This window comes from Lytechinus variegatus, chromosome 3 (genome assembly GCF_018143015.1).
Source record: "Lytechinus variegatus isolate NC3 chromosome 3, Lvar_3.0, whole genome shotgun sequence".
Taxonomy (NCBI): domain Eukaryota; kingdom Metazoa; phylum Echinodermata; class Echinoidea; order Temnopleuroida; family Toxopneustidae; genus Lytechinus; species Lytechinus variegatus.
Window position 1 is genome coordinate 75,364,028 of NC_054742.1, and position 23,615 is coordinate 75,387,642.

The following is a 23,615-nucleotide window of genomic DNA, read 5'->3' on the forward strand; positions in this document are numbered from 1 at the left end:
AATGACCAAATGAAAAGAGATGTTTTGGTCCACACCAAGCTCATTAAAGTAGAAATATATTGAAATCGTAAAAATGGAGAATCATTTATCAAATTAACCCTAAATCTCCCGGGTATTTTGATTCTTGTCATTCCCGGGGGGGGGGGGGGCCATAATGGCCCCCCCTTAAGATCTCGGCCGCCGATCGCGCGAGCGACGCAAAAATTTGCACGCTGGTAGTGTGCGATGTAATCTACAAGGCTGTATGGTAAAATTTTCCAAAATAATGAGATTTTATTTTATATGAATTAATTATGCTAATTTATGCATAAATCATACTTTTTGCTCTAATTCACTAAATAAAGCTCCTAGAAAGCTAATTTTTGGTAAAAATTTTCTTTGTAGCATTCTTAACAATCGTAATTCAAAAAAACTTTGGTTTGGAAATAAATTTCTTATGTATTTTATTGTTTTATGAATTTCTTATGTATTTCTTTGTTTTTTTACTTTTTGTTTTTTATTGTTTTTTCAATGGAAATGTTCCAGACATAATTCTGATCATAAACAAGGCAAAATTAATTAAGTTTAATCAGTAAAAGTAGAAATAATGAAACATTTATGAATTTTGGCTAAATACGCAATTTGCATTGGATTTGTACATGAAATAACGTTTATGAGCAATTTTGGGTCTGACATGCACTTGCATAATGTTGCGTAATGTCGGAACCGCGTACCCGGGCGTCACAAATTTGGTCTCAAAATTTGCGCGAGACTTGAATGTAAAAAGTCAGTGAGCTGCGAGGTGAAAAAATTTCGCGCAGCAGATATATCGCGAAAATTGTTGAGGGGGGGCCATTATGGCCCCCCCGGGAGTATTAGGGTTAAAGGAGAAAGTAAGGAGAACACGATGGTGTACATCATTTATTATTGAGAGCAATGATACTCAGTTAATTGATAGTTTAAAGTTCTCTATCTGAATGCTTCAAACACGCAAAATTACGTCCCCGAAATTGGGGATTTTTTATGACGTCACCGTCTGTACGAGAGGCGTGATTGGCTCTCCCACGTGAAGCTCTTCTTGCATGCAAAACCTGTTGCGAGGGTACGTTTTCTCCACAATGTCACTGAATACTTCGATCCCGAAATGAAAGAAAACCCAGAATTTTATCTAGATTTGGATTTTGAAATTGATGATTTTGATGATGAAGTGAATAACAAAGTGACGTAGTTGGAGGTAAATTGGGGGAATTACGCCGATGATGATGAGTTGGACAATACTTGCAACACAATCACATGCCGATTCGCTACCAACTCATGCAGCTGCTAAAAGTGCTAGCTACACCGCATGGGCCAAATTGAATTCATGAAAATGAATTACCACACTGTCCAGACAGTCTCTTTGATACCTCTGTCGCCATGATAGTTGTATTTTTTGGTCAAATTTCTGTGTGAGCTCTATATAGAGCTCTATATATCGCAATGACGGATGACGCGGTGGGTTCGGGGGATACATGTGCTCGGCTGCGCATCTCTAGTTTTTGTAGTCCTTAAAAGGACTGTAAACCAGAAGGAGAGGGAAGGTGACAAGTATGCAGGCTTGAGTAGTTGAGAGAAGGCTGGCTTGAGTCGGTGATTAGAGTGGTAGCAGGAGCAGGTGAGTAGACTTGACGTTTCGGCAGGTTGACTGTTCGTCTTCAGGAGTGATTGTTCGCTAGTTATGCGGCGGCACTTGTGTGCTTGCGGCAGTGGTCAATGGTGGCGCTCTGTGTGTGAGTTTGCAGGAATGCGTGGGCGGTTGCTATGGGGACATGGAGAACTTGCATCGGCGGAGGAGTAGGGTAAACAATGGCATCGCTGTGCATGTGTAGACTGGCAGGTTCGGCGGATTGGTTGGAGGCTTGGTGTGTGTGTTGGCGTCGGTTATAGCATGGTTTGGGAGTCAGCGGTGTCTATGTCGGGATTGTCGGCGAGGCTGTCTGGGTTGGTGGAGAGTTAGGGAGAGTCAGAAGGAGATTGGTCAGAAGCGGAACGATTATGAAGGATTGGGTACCAGATGCTGTTGATACGGTGTTCTGTTGGTGAATTTCGATGGCTTCTCTTCTGGTGCTCCAGTGGTAGATGTGTCTCTTATCCAGGTGAAAACGATGGTCCTCTTGCTGAGCTTGTTTGACGATGGCTGACTTGTCCCAGTCATTGCGTCTGTGATGGGTCTTGTGTTCCTTGAGTTGAGTGTCAAAATCGTGCTTGGTTTCTCCTACATGTATGTAGACTTTGCCACAGTTGCAGGAGATCTTATAGATTCCTGGTTGTTTGTTGGTTGGGTGCTTGTCCTTGTGAGAGTGGACAGTGGTATAAAGCTTGCGGGTGGATTGATGTCTAACAAAAATACATTGAGCTTGAAATAATTATGCTAATTTATGCATGAAATAAGACATTTGCTCTGATCAACTATCACACAGACCCAAAACTGCTCATTTTTATTCACAGATCCCTATCAAATGTACTTCTCAAAAAATTTGGTGTAACAATTTTTTTCTTATGTATTTTATTGTTTTTTTTATTTCTTATGTATTTTGTTGTTTTTCAAATTTTTATTTTTAATGTTTCTGATCTCAATTCTGATCCCAAACAAGACAAAATTAATTTAGTTTGATCAGCATAAGTAGAAATAATGATACATTTATGAATTTCGGTTAAATGCACAATTGGGATTAGATTTGTACATGAATTTACGATTTTGAGCAGTTTTAGGTCTGACATGCACTTACATAATGTTGCGTAACTTCGTAACCGCGTACCCGGGCATCGCAAATTTGGTCTCAAAAGTTTTGCAAGATATGAAAGTACAAAGCGAGTGGTACGGTTGAAAAATTTCGGGTGGCGGATTAATTGTGGGCCTTTTAGGGTTAAGGTTTGGTTTGTATTGTTGGAAGATATTGAAACTTCAGCTCTCAGGATTCTCAACCTTTGATACTGAGACTAACTTCTGACCCTGACCATATTCTTGGGCCTTGCTGCTGGGTGGTTTGCGCCCTGCTGCTTTTCTGTGAAATTGTAGCCTACCACTCTTTAAAGGAAAATTAAACCTTTGGAACAAGATGGCTTGTGCGAAAACAGAAAAATCAAAGAAACAGATCAACAAAAGTTTTAGAAAAATGTAAATATAATAAGAAAGTTATGAGCATTTGAAGTATTGATAATTATTTTAATGCAGATTCTCCCATTGGCATTGCGATGTGTGTGACCTCACGTTTGAATAACTTTCCCTATTACTTTTGTACACCATCAGAGGTGAAGGCAAGACTTGGGATCCAAATGACGTCCGTCCGTCACAAATCTTATGACACCTAACTCCGCAACCGTAAGTCACTTTTCAACCAAACTTGTTGGTAGATGGACTTAGGGAACCTGCATGTTATGCTGCAGTCGGAGGTCACATGGTAAGGTCAAAGGTCATTTTCAGGTCAATGTTAAAGTTAACATGCAACCCCCTTTCCGCAACCATAAGTCACTTTTCAACCACACTTGGATGGTAGATGGACTTGGGGGACCTGCATGTTGTGCTGCAGTTGGACAAGGCTCTTATGAAAAGTGTTCTTCCATCCCAGTCATTTCACAATGAAGTTTCAATACAATTCTCTTGCATGCCCTCGCAAATCACGATATTTCTGGTTATTTTCATAAGTGGGCGAGACACAAAATCAGTTTTGCCTTGTTCTGAGTATGGATGATAAAATTGAACCTCCCTTAGATGCAATGATAATCCCATCACCTGATCATGTGCATCTTAATTTTTGTATTGATTTTAATGCATGTATTTCACATTGTAACAACTAAAAGGAAACAATGTTTATATTTTTATACCAATATTTCACTAATTTTATCAAATTTCTGTATGTGGTGGAAGACTTATTATTGTACAAACTACGTAATCCTTTATATTTAAAGTAAATGTTTCCAGGATTGAGCCAGACGGATTCATGGGAAAAACGATCACCCCCCCCCTCTTTTTTTTTTTAGCTCATCCGGCCCGAAGGGCCAAATGAGCTTATGCTGTGGCGTGGTGTCCGTCTGTCATCCGTACACAATTTCAAAATGCTACTTCTTCGCCATTTCAAGTCCAATTTCATTTCTGTTTGCTTTATATGATAGCACTAGGTGGGGGATTCAGAACTTCTACACAGAATTTTGAAATTCATTAAATTTGCTAATTTATGGGCATTTTTCAAAACTCATTAAAAAAATCTTCTTTATTTGTTGACCGAATTTGATTTTTTTCTCGATCTGGTAGAGCTTCATGAAGTTCACCAAACTTCTACACAGAATTTCGAAATTTCGACTAGAACAATTTTTGTCTCACCTGCATAGCAGAGTGAGACTATAGGCGCCGCTTAACCGACGGCGGCGGCGTCAACATCAAATCTTAACCTAAGGTTAAGTTTTTGAAATGACATCATAACTTAAGTATATGGACCTAGTTCATGAAACTTGGCCATAAGGTTAATCAAGTATTACTGAACATCCTATTAGAGTTTCATGTCACATGACCAAGGTCAAAGGTCATTTAGGGTCAATGAACTAAGACCATGTTGGAGGAATCAATATCAAAATCTTAACCTGAGGTTAAGTTTTTGAAATGTCATCATAACTTAGAAAATATATGGACCTAGTTCGTGAAACTTGGACATAAGGTCAATCAAGTATCACTGAACATCCTGCATGAGTTTTATGTCACATGACTAAGGTCAAAAGTCATTTAGGGTCAATGAACTTTGGCCGAATTGGGGGTATCTGTTGAATTCCCATCATAACTTTGAAAGTTTATGGATCTGATTCATGAAACTTGGACACGATAGTAATCAAGCATCACTGAACATTTTGTGCAAGTTTCAGGTCTCATGATTAAGGTCAAAGGTCATTTAGGGTCAATGAACTTTGGCCAAATTGGGGGTATCTGTTGAATTACCATCATAACTTTGAAAGTTTATTGGTCTAGTTCATAAAAAGTGGACATTAGAGTAATCAAGTATCACTGAACATCCTGTGCGCATTTCAGGTCACATGACCAAGGTCAAAGGTCAATGAACTTTGGCCAAATTGGGTGTATCTGTTGAATTACCATCATTTTTTTGAAATTTCATGGATCTGATTCATGGAACTTGGACATAAGAGTAATCAAGTATCACTGAACATCCTGCGCGAGTTTCAGGTCACATGATCAAGGTCAAAAGTCATGTAAGGTCAATGAACTTTTGCCATGTTGGGTTTTTTTGTTGAATATCCATCATATCTCTGTAAGTTTATTGGTCTAGTTCATAAAAAGTGGACATATGATGCAGTATTTGGTACCCTGGGGTACCAAATAATAATTCGCCATTTTGTTGAATTATTTATTTTATTTTTTTTGGTCTGTACCCTGGGTTACCAAAAAATGTGTACAAGTATATTTTAATATTTTGTACAAATTTTTTTTTCTTTTTAGTGATCTTATGTAACAATAATGCATGCAAATGATAACTTTATTCTATTTGTTTACTATTATTGGCATTAGATTGTATCAAAGAAAGGAAATAGGCGTGGTGATCATTGTTGCCATTCATTGTCATGATTGTTGCACCGATCGTACGACCGTGATGACCATGACAACAATGTAACTGTACACTATTACAACACGAGATGGCGCTGCACAACACTGTACCCCGGGGTACTACGGTACCCCGGTGTACTACGGTACCCCCGGTGTACGGCGTGGTGCATCATATGAGTAACCATGTATCACTGAACATCTTGTGCGAGTTAGAGTAGTTTTTAAAGTCAGCACTGCTGCTATATTGAACCGCGTGATGCAGGTGAGACAGCCAGAGGCATTCCACTTGTTATGCTAATTTATGTGAAATTAATTTTTTCATATTTTTAAAAATGCACCTGAAATGCTTTTTCTTCTTTAATCAGCAGATTTTGATTTTTTTTTCTTCCATCTGGTAGAGCTGCGTGAGGTTCATCAAACTTGTACACAAAATTTTGTCTGGAAACTTATTTATGCTAATTTATGCAAAATTTATTCATAAATCACAAAAAAAGTTTTTTCTTCATTTGTTGATCAATATCAATTTTGTTTGCTTTATATGATAGGTCGAGGTGGTCATACAAAATTTGAACACAGAATTTTTAAATTCATTAAATATGTTAATTTAATTTATTCATATATTTTCAAAACTCACAGAAATTATTCATTTATTTGTTGATTGATTTTGATTATTTTTGTTCCATCTGAGAGCTACATGAGGTTCACCAAGGTTCTACACAGAATTAAGAAATTTTGACTAGAAAGTTATTTATGCTTAATCTATATGAAATTTATTCATAGATCACAAAAAAATGCTTCTATGTCATTTCTTCATCAATTTCAATTCTATATCCTCAATTTATGTCACCCATAAAATTCACTACAGTGTCAACTGGGCTGAAATTAAAACTGTTAAATTTCATTGCGAGATGCCGGATGAGCTTCTCATCATTGATATGCTAGTTTAAAAAAAAAATCAGTATGCATAATGAGTGCAAGATGCTAGGGGTGACTGCTGGGTGGGTGGGTTCAGTTGTTTGACATAGTGTCTTTCTATATGGTTGTTGGATGAATAAGGAGTATGGTATGAATGTGAGTGTGTTTTGTTTTGAAAGATTGTTTGTCGGCCCTGTTAATGCATAGCTCTATTCAGGTTAGCTGACCCTCCAAAGTTCCGCCTGAGCAATGGATTTGAATAATCAATTCTATTGCTCAGGTTGAATGGTGTTGTTGTGGGATTGGCAATCCCTGGCTGGAGCTGTGCATTGAACTTGACCGCTCTTTCGTCCCCAGACACCCTCCTGTCTTTCATTTTTTTATCTGCTTAAAACTAAGTTTTTTAAGTTTTTTATTGTTTGAATTAAGATGTTTATCAATAAGCATCTTTCCACCACCACCTTTCAGTGTTTTCATCTTTTCATTTTAGTATACATATATATTAAGTTGCATTATATTTTCATCATTTCAAGTTTGATGTTTTTAAATCTCTACATTCTATGTATATATACCTGTAAATTGTACGCAATTTGGCCTTTTGGCTGCAAAGTGCAATAATTTTAATAAAACTTTTTCAATTTCAATAGATTATGCAGGTGTTTGGCCATAGTAATTTTCAATCAATGACAACCAAGGTGTATGTGATACTTTACAAAGGAACAATTTACCTGGCCTTGACATTTGTTTGCTGATGTCCTGATACAGAATATGCATTTCAATCAACATGCTTTAGATTGGGAGCAGCAAAATTGAGAAGCAGATGATTTTTGTGATATAAAGTGTGTATAAAAACCTGACTAAGCTGCACTCTGTGTGCAATGTATAGGGATGAAATGAGATGATCCATCACAATATCCCCTCTAATATGCATTTATTGAAAGCACATTGAACTGAGGTAAACCCATATCAATGTTTAAGTGACATCTTATCTTCTGCACATACAATTTGTGTAATACTAGTGTCCAATCAAAAATTTCTTCTGGCCAAGTCCACCTTGACCATCATACAATGAAATTATCCATATATGACGAGAATGTTATTCAAATGACAATTACAGTATTCATCATCTACCCAATGAATGTCTCATCTCTTCATATGTCCATGTATTGACTTATATTTGTAGTCCACCATGGACAATGGAATGGAATGTTAAAGGCCTGTTTAGGAAATTGAATAGTTTACAAGCCATTTTGAGTCTGAAGTCACTCAAAGAAAATCCATAAACTTAAAAGATTACTTATCATACTATCAGCTACATTGTTGGTTAAGCAGAATTTGTTTTTATGAAATACTCTTCATTTCATCAGATTTTTTTTCTGATAATAATGAATGGATTGTTATTCCCATTTAATGTTTAGAAAAAAATCTTTATTAAATAAGGTATATATTCTATGAATAGATATGAAATTTCAGAAAATAATATGTGTCTTGTTTTACAGGGGGTTGAACCTAAATTGTATGAACTAATGTAAAAGCTAATAAAGCAATTCTTAACAGAGTAATCCCTATTGGAGATGACATTCTGATGGAAGACACAGATTCATTTATATTGCCTCTCCCTTGATGGATGGTGAATGTTCTTCTCTTGGGGCAGTATATGTTTTGTTCATAACAAATTTTCAGTCCCTGGGCAAGCCATTAATGTCATGAGTATAACAGAAATCTTGTGGAATCTCACAAATCTATTATGAAATTCAAGAGGGGATCATTAAGTGGAGCAGAAAAAAAGTTGTAGAAATGAGGAAGGTGTCGGAAATTGGTATCGACTTATAGGGCAAATATTTAGAATGCTGGCCGTTTTGAGCCAGGAAACAAATAGGGGATTAACTTATTTTCATCTGGGAGTCATTATGTAGTTCATCGAAGTTCATTCATGTTGAAAATGTTATTGATATGATTGTGCATGACACTTAGTCATTTTCTTTAATTCTCTTTTCTCAATTTATTTTCTCTCTTATAAAAAAACATAATCTTTCTCCTCTATTTTCTCAGCATTTCTCTGATTTCCTTTACTTTTTTTGAGAGGGGGTGGGGCTTGTGGAAGTGTATTATAGGGATAATGGTTCAGAGAAGCAATACGAAGTGTTGCACTCATTGGAACTCAACAATGCTTCATTCCTTCAGTGATCCTAGATTCAATTGCTTAAAGTACCAGCGACCCTAAAGCTCTTGAGGAGAATGCTGTGGTTAAAGCTATTGGTAGAATAAGGGTGTTAATGTGTCCTCTGGCTCCCTAATTTCCTGTCTTATTCTGCAGCTCAATGTTTCTCTGATGTCCATTGTTGAGTAAATGAACTCTAACCACATTCATGATATGTATTTCCTCTGCTAAGCCCTACTTTCCCTTCCCTCTTGCACTTACAATCCAAGACACAAAAACGGTTTCGACAATTCGTTCTTTTTTGCTTTAAAATCCTTTGCCATGATTGGCCAATGTTGTCCCATGTGGAAATATAAATCTGTAGAGACCCAGTCACAATCTAGATCTAATTCGAGGATCTGTTAACTGGTTTATTAACATCTACCATGCTTTCCTATAGGGGTTTTCTTAATCAGATTATTTCTTTTAATTTGTCACCGAGGAGTTCAACCAGAAGTTTGTCATAAAATGAGATTTTAGAAGAAAGTCTTTCGGATAGAGTGTGGATTCGGTTACTAGGAGGTTGACTGAATTTGTCTCTCAAGAATTTGCATAAGAAGCTTGAGAGCCCTTTGACCCAATGTAACCCGTATGTTGGATCGGGACGAGCTGAAATAATTTGCGAAAAGATTTCACATCCATTTGCATTTGGTTACCTCAGGTAATTAGTCGTCATCTTGATTCTCTGTCAAACATGACGTATTAGAACTGTTTTTATAGATCCAGTTTTAATGAGTTAGTAATTTGTGGTTTGGAAAATGGTGGTAAAAAAAGCTTCTATGGCGTTAACGGTGTTGAGCGCGTGAAACCAATTTGTGTACATATGGGACTATAACTGAAGAAACCTTCAATCATGGCGGCCGATTGTGCGTGGAATATGAATGTTTTTTGCACTTTCTGTATGTGAACCTGAATGACACTATTCATTGAATCACAATCATTACCCTGGGACCCATTCACATCTTGTTTATTCAAGAATATCTTTTGATATATTAAACATGTTGATCTTACAACCACAAAATACATCGTACATTAAGCATGACTATGGTATGTGGCCTGTCATATTATTGTCTGTTTCATCGATTTTGATTTTTTTTAAAAGAAATTATTTTAGTTAGGACGATAACTATAAATGAACATTGTATTCATAACATGTTTAATACTCTTTTCACTCCTGAGACCAAATATGCCAATAAAATTTATAGTAATATACATGTATTATGTGCATTGTTTTCATGGATAATCTCTTTTCGTTTAACATATATTTTGATTGATTTTGTGAAACATTAAAAAGTTGATTCTTTATTGCGTTCATTGTTAATAATTACTATTTTAGAAAAGGTTTTGACTTTGTATATATCAATGAGAAAATAAATTTCTTAATCAACTTTTTTATTCATTTTATTAAATGGACACCATAGTCCAATAGTCCATATTCTGGAGTCTGGTTTAACTTATATTTACTTATTTGTTTGGTGTAACTCTGCTTAAAGTATGGTAGGCCAAAAGTGTAAAAATTCTGCTTATATTGTATATTTTCTTATATTTACTTATTTGTTTCCCTTTGCATTCATAATGTAGAAAATATTTCAATTATCATTCTGAGAAAGTTATACATGCCTTGAGTGTCAGAAGAGTTTATAAATCGAGCATGTACGAATAGAGATTTATGAACCAATTGGCTCTCCATAGTTAAACTATAACTTTAATCCAGGTTTAATTTATAGCTGAGTTCAGAATATGGGCCCATATGTTTGTAGATTTTGTACAAAATTACAAAACAAAAAAGATAATAAACAAGTGGTTTTTTTTTCTAGTAGGGGTAATAATAGTATTTCAGTCCAAAGATATGTTGAGTTTGTAAAGGATATATTTCAGTACGTGTTTGCTCTGATTTTTCGCAAGTATGTGCTATATTGTGAACTTGAATTTTACTTTTCTTTCAGGGATAATTAGGTCGATACCGTTTAAAGTGTGATTTTCGTTAATTCAAGGTAATCTGAAAGGACCCAGATATTTGTTTAAAAATCTATTAGAAAGAAAGTTTATTTTATAACAATACATTTAACCAACCTATGTTAGTAATTCTACTTGTTAGCAAGAAACATGCTGTATTCTTCCATGGAAAATAAGCTTTTGAGTTTGTGAAATTGGCAATATGGGAAATGAAATAATTTCTATTTCAAATACTTTATAAGAATTCAACAAATTTAAATTCTTTGCACTCCAAGCCATGAAGGAATGTAATTGCTAATTCATTACACAGACCCCTGACAGCAATAAAAATCATATCCCCAAATAACTGGTATTAAAGTTTATCAACAACTTCTTAAACAAGTTTGAACTAATCAGGGAGGTAGTCAGGTCGGCCCTGAGGCTACATTTTGCCGGCTTTAGCCTCAGGCCGACACACCTACAAAATGGATGGGAGGTTTTTCCAGCAGCCTCTACTACACATTTGGTGTAACTGTATGGACCGTCTCTCTGGAAATTGCCATTTAAAGGTCCAGCCCAGAAAAATGTTGAATTAAATAGAGAAATTTCAAACTACAGTAGCATAACGCTGAAAATTTCATCAAAATCAGATGTAAAAGAAGAAAGTTAAGGACATTTTTGAAATTTTCCTTATTTTTTACATATATTATGCACAACTCAGTAGCATGCAAATGAGACAGTCAATGATGTCCCTCACTATTTCTTCTGTTTTTTTATAGAATATTTCATTTTTACAGATTTTACAAAAAGGACCAACTTCACTGAACCATACAGTATTAATACTAATTCCACATGTTCAGTGAGGAATTTAATTGTTGTTTCACTTGACAATGATGAAAAATATTTCATATAATAAAATACAAAAGAAATAGTGAGTGGATGATGTCATCAGTCTCCTCATTTGCATACTGACTAGGATGTGCATATAACTGTTTTGTGAAATTATGCCAAATTTTAGAATGTCATTACTTATTTTAAATTCGATTTTGATGAAATTTTCAGTGTTATGCTTTATGCATGTTGGATTTTTATCTTTTTATTTAATTCAACTTTTTGTTGGGGTGGATTTGTCCTTTAAGCATGTACAGTTTGAAGTGATATGGTTGCCAATTTAGTAGGGATGATCAGTGCAAAAAAATAGTAAGAATTATGTTACAAGCATGACATTTGGCTGACAGGTAGTTAATAGTGCTGAACAATTTTAGCAAGGGGTGCCAACATGATCTGTCCTCATATAGCAACAGTTACTAGGTAACATAGTTACCTTAGCAACCACCATTTTGGGGTGTTATCTACATTTTAAAAACTATATTTTGACTTCTAAGCACCCATTTTACAGTCACATATCAAACAATGTTCCAACCATGTACAGCAACAGTTGCTAGGCAACACATTTTCCATAGCAACTATAGATGATATTCCTGCATACAACATCTTGTCATAATATTTAAATAAATGTTTACATTTTCAAGGTTAAGTATCTTTCCACAATTTCTAAGAACTGAGAGTGTTGTTAGACCTAAATGAGCAAACAATTGACAGCAAAATAGATTATCCATCTTGGGGATACAATTATTAATTATATTGCAAAATATGATGAAATTTTCATGGATTTTGACTGAGTAATAGGTCTTAAGGCTTAAAACTCATTGTTGTGATCTTGTGAGGTCTAAAAATGCCAAATTCTTTTGGACCAATCATCCACTTTTGGGTTAGCTTTGAAGCTCTGTAGCAAAAAATCAAGCACATGGACCCATGTTACTAAAAATGTTACTCTAACCAAATAAAGCTCAGTTACTAAGGTAAATATGTTACCTAGCAACCGTTGGTATTTTTGGTAAACTCATGTTGGCACCCCCTGCGAAAAATGTTCAGAATAACTGACTCTACCTTTGTGTCGACTTTCATGCTTGTACCATTTTCTGAACATTTTTTTCACCGATCACCTAGATTCGAAGAATACGTGATCAATCAACAAGGCCTGAGTCTAAAGGGAGTGGTCAGCCAGTGACTGAACGTTGCCATCGGTCACCTGTGCGATTTCTTCCAGACCAGTGAACCGCTAAAATAAAGAAAAATATAAATTCTTTATCACCAAAGACTGAGAATATCAACCTTTTTGAGACCAATATTTCCTTATTCACATTTACATCTTTACATAGAAAATTTCACATGAACTATATTTCCAAGCCTTCTTAAGTCAACCAATAATAAATAGCTAGGGTGTCTCAAGCACACAGAATAAAATGAAAGCACCCACACAATGGGATTATGATGTTATGGGCCGATAAATTCAAGCAAGAAAAAATAAACCTTGTTACTATTCTTTTCTTAGCTGTACTTGCTTGGTTAAAGCTTTGGATTATCATTTGAAAGTTTAATGGTTCCAACTAAATGTTTGTATGGTTTAAGTCCATTGGTTTTTGTTGAGATTAAATTTCTTATTTATTTATTTAATCTGGCATGAAAGACAATACGAACTGCTTTTTTCTGCAAATGAAATAATCATTAACATTGAATAAATAGCAAAAACATGCTTAATTTTCTCTTTATTTTGTTTAAATATTATTGCTATTTATTATTAGGTGATCAAGAAAGTGACTGAACCAAACAACAACCAAGTGACAAGCAGCGTAGATCTAGACAATCATCAGAGCAGAAAGATGGAAGATCCTAACACAGTCTCTTCTACATCTCACATTGAGGGATCCCCTCTGGCTACTGCTCCAGGTCCTGGTGGAGACCATCGGGATGATGATGGAGCCCACGGCGGAGAAGAAGACATCCCAGTCGTCACTGATTGTGAATGGGAGGACTGTCACAGGAAGTTTGATACACTAGATCAGCTGGTTCAGGTACTAAAACCTATGAAATTTTGATAGATATGAATCAGCCTTTGCAGTAACTGATGGCACCGATAGCGATTTCCGTCGGTGCCCTTACCAGTTGCCGTGCTGCCTTTAACTTTCCCCATCACCAACGACGGTCAACTGCCTTGCCCTTTTATAAAACCGCTTTGGGTGCCCTACAAGCTAAAGTAAAGCACAATGACATTATTCAGATATGGTACATATAGATCCAAGTAAACATATTAGTAAAAGGCCTGAGACGAGAATGTGGTATTTACCATTTGATTATTTCCAGAAAGAACAATCGAGTTTTTCGATTGTTTGTCAGGAATCACATCAATTAAAATCACAATAGTTGACCTAGTTATTGTGACCTCCAGCTCCCCTTACTTCAAAAATTATATGGCAAACACATGTTAGAAAATTCAATCTCAATAGGGTGTCAGTTGTTGAACTTATGGTCAAAAGTATTGTCTTTTTCTCAGAAATAAAAGCAGACCTATTTTTCCACCTTCTCTTTGATTGTCGAAAGAATAATATAAATTAAGATTAAATCTTTCAGTTTATTGTTTCAATGAAACATCTTTCCTAAATCAAGGTTTGTATTAATTCAGAGATGCCAACCCTCCCGATGAAATCGGGAGGCTCCCGAAAATTCATCCCAACTCCCGCCCTTACGATTACCATCCTTATCCTCCCGAAATTACGATTTTTTTTGCATTGATCAAATTGGATTGAAAGTACATGTATCGTCTGCTAACTCTAGCATGTAGTAACTCCATTACCTTTGCTGCTAGTAAATTCTGTGTGAAAGGTAGACAAATAAGGAGCAGTGAAAAGCTGGTGCATGTGATATGCCCAACGGGAATCCACTGTGCACCAGGCCGGTAGGCCCGGCCAGCTTCGCTAGGCGTGTCCGCTCGCGGCCGCTGGATTTGTAGAGTCGTGCGGTGGAATATCAATGCAAGATTTCGGTGTATTGATGGGTTGATATCGACACGAAATGGCGGAAAATCAACAAAAGAAGACCAAGAAATGGTCTCAGAAGTATATCACTGAATACAGTCTCCAGAACCCACGTATTCAGAAGTCGGAAAGAGGAATTTACCATGCATTTTGCACAGTTTGCAGCGTGGACATTTCAGGGAATACGGACATTGCAAAGACAAGTCTTCAACTTCTAGCTCCTGTTCACTTATTTCACCAAGCAAGGGACCAGCCAGTGAGGAGGAAGACGTTATCTGCGCTGAGCTTTTCTTAACTGGATTATTATAATTCCTCCTTATTATTTTTGAACAGGTACTTTTCTTCTATTGTCCCCTCATTTTTTTTTACATGTAAAAATGCATATTTTTCTTCAATTTTTATGTTAAAAAAGTGGGAACAATGTTTTTTTAAAACATGTGAAATGCTCCAAAATAAGGGTCAGATTGCACTAGAGAGCATCTAGAAACCCTGGACCCCAGCCGCATGGGTCAAGCGCTCCGCGCTCGAGATGTGCGCTACATAATTTGGTGTCAGTTGCAAATCCTCCCTAATTCTGATTTCCAAAAGTTGGCATCTCTGTATTATGCATCTCTCCAAGTGCACCTGCACATATGAATGAATCAGCCCAGATCAGCGAGGACACCTGCATTCCAAAATCCAATCTCTCTAACAGTAAACAATTCATTCATGTACATTGAAGTATTCTTTATGACAGACACGGAAGGTGGCACCTTTTACTTATTAAAAAATCTTACACTTGCCTACCTCCAGTTATTCATCACCCACGATGCTACACACGATATTAAAAAGAAAGTAATTGCAAAATATTTCAAATACCTTTTAATATTACAAATTGTATCAATTGATCCTATGACTGGGTATGTATTTGGAGACTAGTCCACGAGCTGCTCAAGAATTAGTGACTGCACTAATATTATAATAATAGTAGCGGTATATTTACCCAGGGTAGCAACTTCAGTTCCGAAAATCAGTCTCCCAGCGGGCCCATATAAGCGTATTGGAATGTTTTTTTCCCTCAGTAGAATGACAGGGGTATTAGTAGTGTTACATGACCAAGATCTCTTTGTTTCTAAAATTAATTTTTTTTTTAATCTCAAGGGGGCAGTCATGCACTGCCTCCTTGTGGGGATGCGATGCCAATACATCCAATTATTGTAATATCTGCAGAAGGCTCTTAGTTCTTAATATGCAAATGAGGTAGATTTGTTTGCACTTTTGATTGAAAACTTCTCTGATCATCATCAAATGTAGCCTGAAGGTCCATTATGGTTAAGCAAAGCCACCTATTGATTTTGGTGTGGTGGAGCCATCATTGCCATGGTAACAAGAGTTTTTGTGGAAAAAGCAGAGATGTCCTTGTAAGCACTCTACCAGCTGCAGTACTACTCTGATCATCTTCAAATGTGGCATGAAGGTCCATTAAGCAAAGCCGCCTATTGATTTTCTGCATTTCTTTTACAATTATCTTCTAATTTGTCATGAAGGTCCATTACGGTAAAGGAAAGCCGTGTATTGATTTTGGTGTGGGCGGAGACGTGGAAAATTTGGTAAAACCTGTATTTTCTGCTTTTTCAGTTTGTCATAACAGTTGGCACACAGAAGCAATATTAGAAGGTGAAGCGAAGATGCTTTCATTTTTGGTGGGGGGTCTTAGGGTTAGGTTTACATAATATATTCAGATTAGGCCTACTCTATAATTGTACATTTATTCTCCAACAGGTGATACTTGACAATACTTTATGTTCTGCAGAGAAACGCTGCTATGTCATATTATTGTCATCAAATTTGGTACCAAAAGGCAAAATGTGGGCAGGGTCATTGTCATTATGATAATTGCATTTATTTGTCAAATTTTTGTGTGAGCTCTATATATCGCAATGACGGATGAAGCGGTGGGTTAGGGGGATACATGTACCCGGCCGCGCGTCCTGCCGAGCATCTCTAGTTTATTGTGAATTTTTTCTCAAATTTAACTGCTTTGTACAATTAATTTGTAATCTGTGGATTATTTTCCTTTTTTAATATTTTTATGGCTAATTTGCATAATATGCAAATTTCATAAATTTCTACTTATATTTTGGGGACTGTTGTTTAGGGGACCTTCCTGGAACACATTGTAGTGGAATATCCTGTGTTCCAATTAGTGGTATGTCAAACCCTGTATTGATTGGACTACATGTAGTACATGTATGTCTTTCAAATTATGTGTACTGAAAAAATAATGACAAAGGAATAAAACAAATAAATTAATTAGAAATTCAGAACAAGTACTGTTTACTCCACATTGGAACTGTTACAATTTTATCACTCCTTGTTAGTGCCTCAGCTCCAAGTACATTGTCTTTTTATTATACGCCTGTCTCGATGGGACGTATTACTGTAATACACCCAATGTCCGTCCGTCTGTCTGTCGTATAACTTTTCCTTGTAAAGGCAATAACTTCAGGTTTACTTAACCTAGGCTCATATAATGTGTGATGTGTATGATACAACCATGGATCCCAAGAAGCCTATTGATTTTGAGGTCAAAGGTCAAGGTTACAGCGACATGTTTTCATCTTACCACACTGCAGTCCTCGTAAACGTGATAACTTCAGTGTAACTTAGCCTTGGCTCATATAATTTGGTGCGTATGATACTAGCATAGATCCTAACAATTCTATTGATTTTGAGGCCAGAAGGTCAAAGGTGAATTCGCCATCTAATACTTTTCTTGCTTGACCAATAACTCTATTTTCCATGTTACCGACAGGCGTATTATGTGCTTGCCTTAGCGACGCTCTTGTTTGTTCTTATACATCCATACAGCATATCAACAATGATCACATTCACAACGAGCGTAAGGAGTTCATCTGTCGATGGCGTGATTGTATCCGAGAAGAGAAACCTTTTAAAGCTCAGTACATGTTAGTCGTTCATATGAGGAGACATACAGGCGAGAAACCTCATAAATGTAGTGTAAGTATGGGCCAATTCATCAGTTTGAGGTAACATACATGTAATCAAAGACATTGAATTTTCATTTTCATTTCCAAGTTGGCTTGTTAATTTTTGTCATTAAGTGATGACTCAAATTTTCAAAACTCAATAAAGCAGCATTAAGTCTAAGCTGTTTCTTTCTGTGGGAATCCTGTTCAGTGCCATATCACTGTTAATCATTTAATTTTAATTTTACTGTAAAGGGCAAATACTAACTTTGTTTGAATTTGAAAAAAAATATCATTTTGTACTTGAAAATGGTAGATAAGAGCATGGACCTATAAATAGATGGGCATTTAATAAAAGCATTTCTTTTGTTTGCATTGACGGTCACCACCTTTTGATTATGTGCATGTTAATGAGAACATACAGGTGTTCGGACAGTAGTGACTACCAATGCATTTCTGATATTAAAATGAAAACACACAAAGGAACAGTTTTCCTTGTCTTGATTTTTGTTGGCTTATGTCCTGTATCAGAATATGCCCTTCAGTCAACATACTTTGGAGCAGCAAGATAGAAATTAACAAATGTACCTACCTTCATGAAACTAATTTGGACTTTATTCTTAAGTCATTGATTCAAAGCAGCGAAAATCCCTGGCAAAGTTCAAACAGACGCCAAGCATACTCGTTAATGTTATGTCACAGCCGAGCGAGAGCTTGCGTTGTGGTTATAGTGTGAACTGAGCTAGCGCTATTCATTTTGGACTTGTGATTGATTTTTTGACTTGCGTTTAAATACAACTCTTTCTGCAATGGACCCCTGGGAATGCTTGTCACTAAAACTGGGGTTGAAGCCACATGCAGGCTGCAATAAGTGAAAGCTCCTCATGCAGTAAAAGTGCTACATTATGTCTGAGTGCTACCAAATTCATTTGGATGTGGTTCTCACCATGGACGGATCCACAAATTTTGCCCACACTTTTGTCTCACCTGCATAGTAGAGTAAGACTACAGGCGCCGCTTTTGCGACGGCAACGGTGTCAACATCAAATCTTAACTGAAGGTTTAGTTTTTGAAATGAAAGCATAACTTGGAAAGTATATTGACCTAGTTCATCAAAGTTAGACACAAGGTTAATCTATATAGTATTACTGAACATCCTACCCGAGCTTCAGGTCACTTGACCAAAGTCAAAGGTCATTTAGGGTTAATGGACTTACATGTACACCATGTTGGGGAATCAACATCAAAATCTTAACCTTAGGTTAAGGTTTTGAAATGTCATTACTTCAAAAGTATTTTGACCTAGATCATGAAACGAGGCCATAAGGGTAATCAAATATTACTGGATATCCTGCCTGAGTTTCAAGTCACATGACCAAGGTCAAAAGTAATTGAGGGTCAATGAACTTTAGCCAAGTTGGGGGTATTTGTTGAATTTCCATCATAACTTTTAAAGTTTATGGATCTGATTCATAAAACTTGGACAAAAGAATAATCAAGTATCGCTGAACAACTCGTTCGAGTTTTAGGTCAGAAGACCAAAGTTTATGGATATTAATTTTGGGCTACCAAAAAAAAAACCCTCAAAAAAAGTTTGGAAATCTGAGTCTGGCCATTAATTTCTCCCAACTCCCAATTTTACACAATGCATATTTGACATCATTCAAAAGATCCTTTTTAATTCTGTTCAAAATAATACCATGCTTGTTCTGATCATGCCATCATGCAAAGAGCAGGATTCAAAAGTGTTGGATGAGGTCGGAATTGAAGTCGGAATTGAAAAGCTGCAAAATGAGCAGAAATAGTCTTGAAGGGTCAATAAAGAACATGATTCTTTTGTCTGTGTCATTAGAGATGAAAATCCATTCAAATCGAGCCACTGCTCCTTTATTTTTGTCTCACCTGCATAGCAGTGTGAGACTAGAGGCGCCGCTTCTTATTCTTAACCAAGGTTAAGTTTTTGAAATATTGTAGCTTAAAAGTATAAACATGTAAATATATTTCATCATACTTGTACGATGCACGTTGGCAGTACAGGGCACGCTTTTCACTCAAACTGGGGGTGAATCCATGATGGGTTAATGTTTCTGTTGTATATTCCAATGTTATATAATATATAATTGTTTTATTTTGTATAGTTTGAAGGTTGTTACAAGGCTTATTCACGACTGGAGAATCTGAAGACTCATCTCAGATCCCATACTGGAGAGAGACCATATGTCTGTGAGTTTCAAGGCTGTACCAAAGCTTTCTCTAATGCATCAGACCGAGCTAAGCATCAGAACAGAACTCATTCAAATGCCGTAAGTTTGCCTGAAGTATGCTTTATTGTATGATGTTCACTTAGAGATCTAGGGCTTATTGTATACAGAGTTGATTTTAATACAACTCGTACATCAATCCAGTCTTGTAAGGTGTGCAGGACTTTTTTGAATACCCTGAATATTAAGAGCTGATTGGGATGGATTCAGTTAAGATTAAATATTCATATTTCAGTTTAATTATCATCATAATCTAGACTTCAAAAATGTAGGTAATAATTTGCTACTATTTAATCTAGGTAATGAAAATGCAATCTTACTTTTTAATAACTTCAGAGGAAAAATGGACAGGCTTTTCAGGGTTAACTGTTCATACTTGAGGTGGCTGTTAACTTGGAGCTTTTAAGAATAGATCACAGAAAATGTTACAAGTGTGCGATTTGCCAAAAAATCAATTTGCAGCACTGAGCATGGTATATCCATGACACACTATATCTTCATGCTCTTTCAATATACATTATTCATATTATAATATCCATTGACTAGCACAAATTAGTTCATTATAGCATGACTATTTAAAATGAAACAACTCTGACGGTATGATCTTATTGATACCGAGTCAATCTTACTAAACAAGGTAGCAAGTCTCAACTTTGCCACATATGCATAGTGCAGAGTACCTTGTCTTAAAATTTAATTCTTCTGAAATACTTTTCACCTATATATAACTTTCTACCCCCACACTGAAAGTCATCGTGACCTTTGAAAACAGCAATGTCAAATGGCTCAACTTGCCCCATCTATGGGATAAATTGTGCCACCTTCTGGGGTAAGTTGAGCCACTAAACCTATGTACAAAATGTATGGGGAAAGAACTAGCATGCCAATTTTTTATTCAAAGTCCTTTCACTTGCTTATTCTCTATTAACATCCTCTAAAGGGAAAAGTAAAGTCATGTAAATTTGCTCATTTCTGCCTGAATATCTATGGCTTTTTAAGGTTTGCTTGTTTTTGTATATGAATTATCCATCCTCGGTTGTATGGCAAAAATTACTATTTTTCCCCAGTCTGAACTTAATGCGACAATTTCACATCCACACATTTCTTATGCATCCATCATTTAAAAGACTATGAAAAGAATGATGATCCATACCTGGACTTACAATGTTGTCCTTATGTCTTTATTATATCTAAAGACATATGTGTGTAGAAAGCACTATTTCATACCTTTTTTTTACTTTTTGGCTTGAATTTGTATTTTTCCCTCTAAAAGTACCTTTTGTTTCAAAATTGAAAACAATGTGGGAGGGTTAGGAGTTATGCAATGGGTCATCAATACATGACACCTCCACAATGTTCATTATTGGCCTGGGGGTGGTGGCTCAACTTGCCCCTGTGCTCAACTTACCACGCCTTCCCCTATATAATGCGCTTATATAGAGCACGCGCAGCACTGCTGGTGATAATGTTGTGCATTCGATTAGCATGAACTTGACTTAATGGTGTTGTCATGCTGGTCACATATGTTGTGCCACAATAAGCTTACACAAATGCACATTCTGAATAGTAAACAAATATACCAGGCTTTGAGTAGGCAAAGTGGAAATTATATGCCTGAGGTTGGACTGGGGAAAAATAGTAATTTTTGCCATACAACCGAGGATGGATAATTTCCTCTATACCTTGAAATAAAGGCCTGGTATATTAGTTTTATATCTTACTTTTTTATCAGTTAGAACAATAGATCTTGATAATCTATTTTTGTAATCATAGTTAATCCTTTTTAATTTCAACCAGAATATAGATACCGTGCTGCCCTGACAGACATATTTTTCCTGAAGCCATGCTCTCAGTGGAAAGCAGATCAGTGTCTGTGCCTCCACGTGATTTGAGAGACACCTCGCTGACCTGAGAGATTGCATGATCTGTGACGTCACTGATGGAGTAGTGCACTATTCCATAATTGACGTCATAGAATAGTAAATTTCTTTAGTGGGCATTTCATTTTAACATCATCGCATAATAGTGAGAATATGTTTGGTCACATGACATCAAACCAATCAGCATACAGGAATTTATGTAGGATATAATGTTTATTGTTGTGTATGCATAAAAGAAGCGAGTTATAGGCACTCTTTCTCCAACAGTGGCAACAAAGATTTTTTTTATGCCACCATAACTTAAGAATATATTTGGATCAATTTGATGATAATTGGTCACAATCATAATCAGGTATCACTGATCATCTTGCATGGTTTTTAGGTCATATGACCAAGGTCAAAGGTCATATAGGGGCAATTGATTTTGACAATGTTGTCTTATCATTGAAATCTTAATCCTGAAAGGACTAGGCTATTCGAAATGTATTGGACGGGGGCCATGATGGCCTTTCTGATCTCAGCCGTCGTTCGCGTGATTGCGTCGAAATTTGGCTTGCACATTCTTTACCACATAAATTACGAGCAAGTATACAAAAAAATGAGAGATTTCTTAATATTTATTATGAGTAAAATATGCACATTCATACTCATCGGGAGATTGCCACACCCCGTCCAGAATTCAGCTGACTTTGGTGAGTTTGTCTCCACACAATCAATACAAGATGATGACGCAGTGATCTCTTCCAATGTGGAGTCCCTATTCACAAATGTCCCAATCGAAGGAGCATGCAGAGTCGCTTGGGATTGCCTCACAGCAGACCCCAAGCTTGGCACAAGGACCAGCCTGACACCAGATAAAATTTCTGCTCTCCTAGAATTTGTCTTAAATTCTACATACTTCCTACACAAAGGCAAGTTCTGGGAACAAACAGAGGGCGCCGCCATGGGTAGCCCCATTACAGCCATCATCGCCAACATGTATATGGAAGCTTTCGAGAATGCTGCCCTCAACGACTGCCCGTTGAAACTCAAGTCTTAGATGTGGAAATGTTATGTTGACGACACCGACACCTTCGTCATCATCAACCAGGACAGCTCAAATGATCTCTTAGACTTCATGAATGGAAGGGAAACCACTATCAACATGCCGTCAAACGCGGTTTAATCAAATGCCTCTACAACAGGGCGAATAGAATCATCTATCAACCATCAGATTTGTCACCAGAACAGCTCCATCTCCAGTCGGCATTATCTCTGAATGGTTAACCTAAGGAGCAGATCAACTTAGAAGAGAAGCAGTTTGCTTGATGATGATGATCCACAGCATTTATATTGCGCCATATATCTGTTCAAACACATTCATAGCTGCAGGTTCATCCAATAAGTTAATCACTACACATCTGCCGAAATAAATGAGTTTTGAGAGACGGCGTAAAGAGTTCTTTGTTCTCAATTTCACAAAGTGAAGAAGGGAGAGAGTTTAGAGGCATGGAGCAATAGAAGAAAAGGCACTGTCTCCAAATCCTGTTAAGTGTGTGATGGGTACATGAAGAGTGACACCAGTACCAGATGAGCGCAAGCCAGGACGTACACAGTGTTGTTCTATAAGAGAAGTCATGTATCCTTGAGCTAAACCATGCACAGCCTTGAAAGTAAAGAGGATTTTGAATTCGATCCTGAACTTAATTGGTAGCCAATGCAAATCTGTGAGAATAGGGGTGATGTGGTCATTTTTCTTTGTACCAGTTAGCAGGCGAGCAGCAGCATTCTGTACACCTTGAAGTCTGTTCAGCATAGTGGAAGGAAGACCAGCCAGTAGACTGTTACAGAAGTCAATTCTGGAGGTGATTAAAGGTCAAGTCCACCTCAGAAAAATGTTGATTTGAATCAATAGAGAAAAATCAGACAAGTACAATGCTGAAAATTTCATCAAAATCGGATGTAAAATAAAAAAGTTATGACATTTAAAAGTTTCGCTTATTTTCAACAAAATAGTAATATGAACGAGCCAGTT

At 36.6% G+C, this 23,615-nt stretch overlaps 1 protein-coding gene across 2 annotated transcripts in view; it reads left to right on the forward strand.

Moving 5' to 3' along the window:
- The window catches only part of LOC121411935 (zinc finger protein GLI3-like), a 93,317-nt gene that overhangs the window by 22,982 nt on the left and 46,720 nt on the right, over nucleotides 1-23,615 (forward strand). For both annotated transcript variants that reach the window (XM_041604846.1, XM_041604847.1), the window contains exons 6-8: nucleotides 13,262-13,531; nucleotides 17,342-17,491; nucleotides 19,599-19,763. In XM_041604846.1, coding sequence (XP_041460780.1) covers nucleotides 13,262-13,531; nucleotides 17,342-17,491; nucleotides 19,599-19,763 — 585 coding nt within the window. The remainder of the gene's footprint in view (nucleotides 1-13,261; nucleotides 13,532-17,341; nucleotides 17,492-19,598; nucleotides 19,764-23,615) is intronic.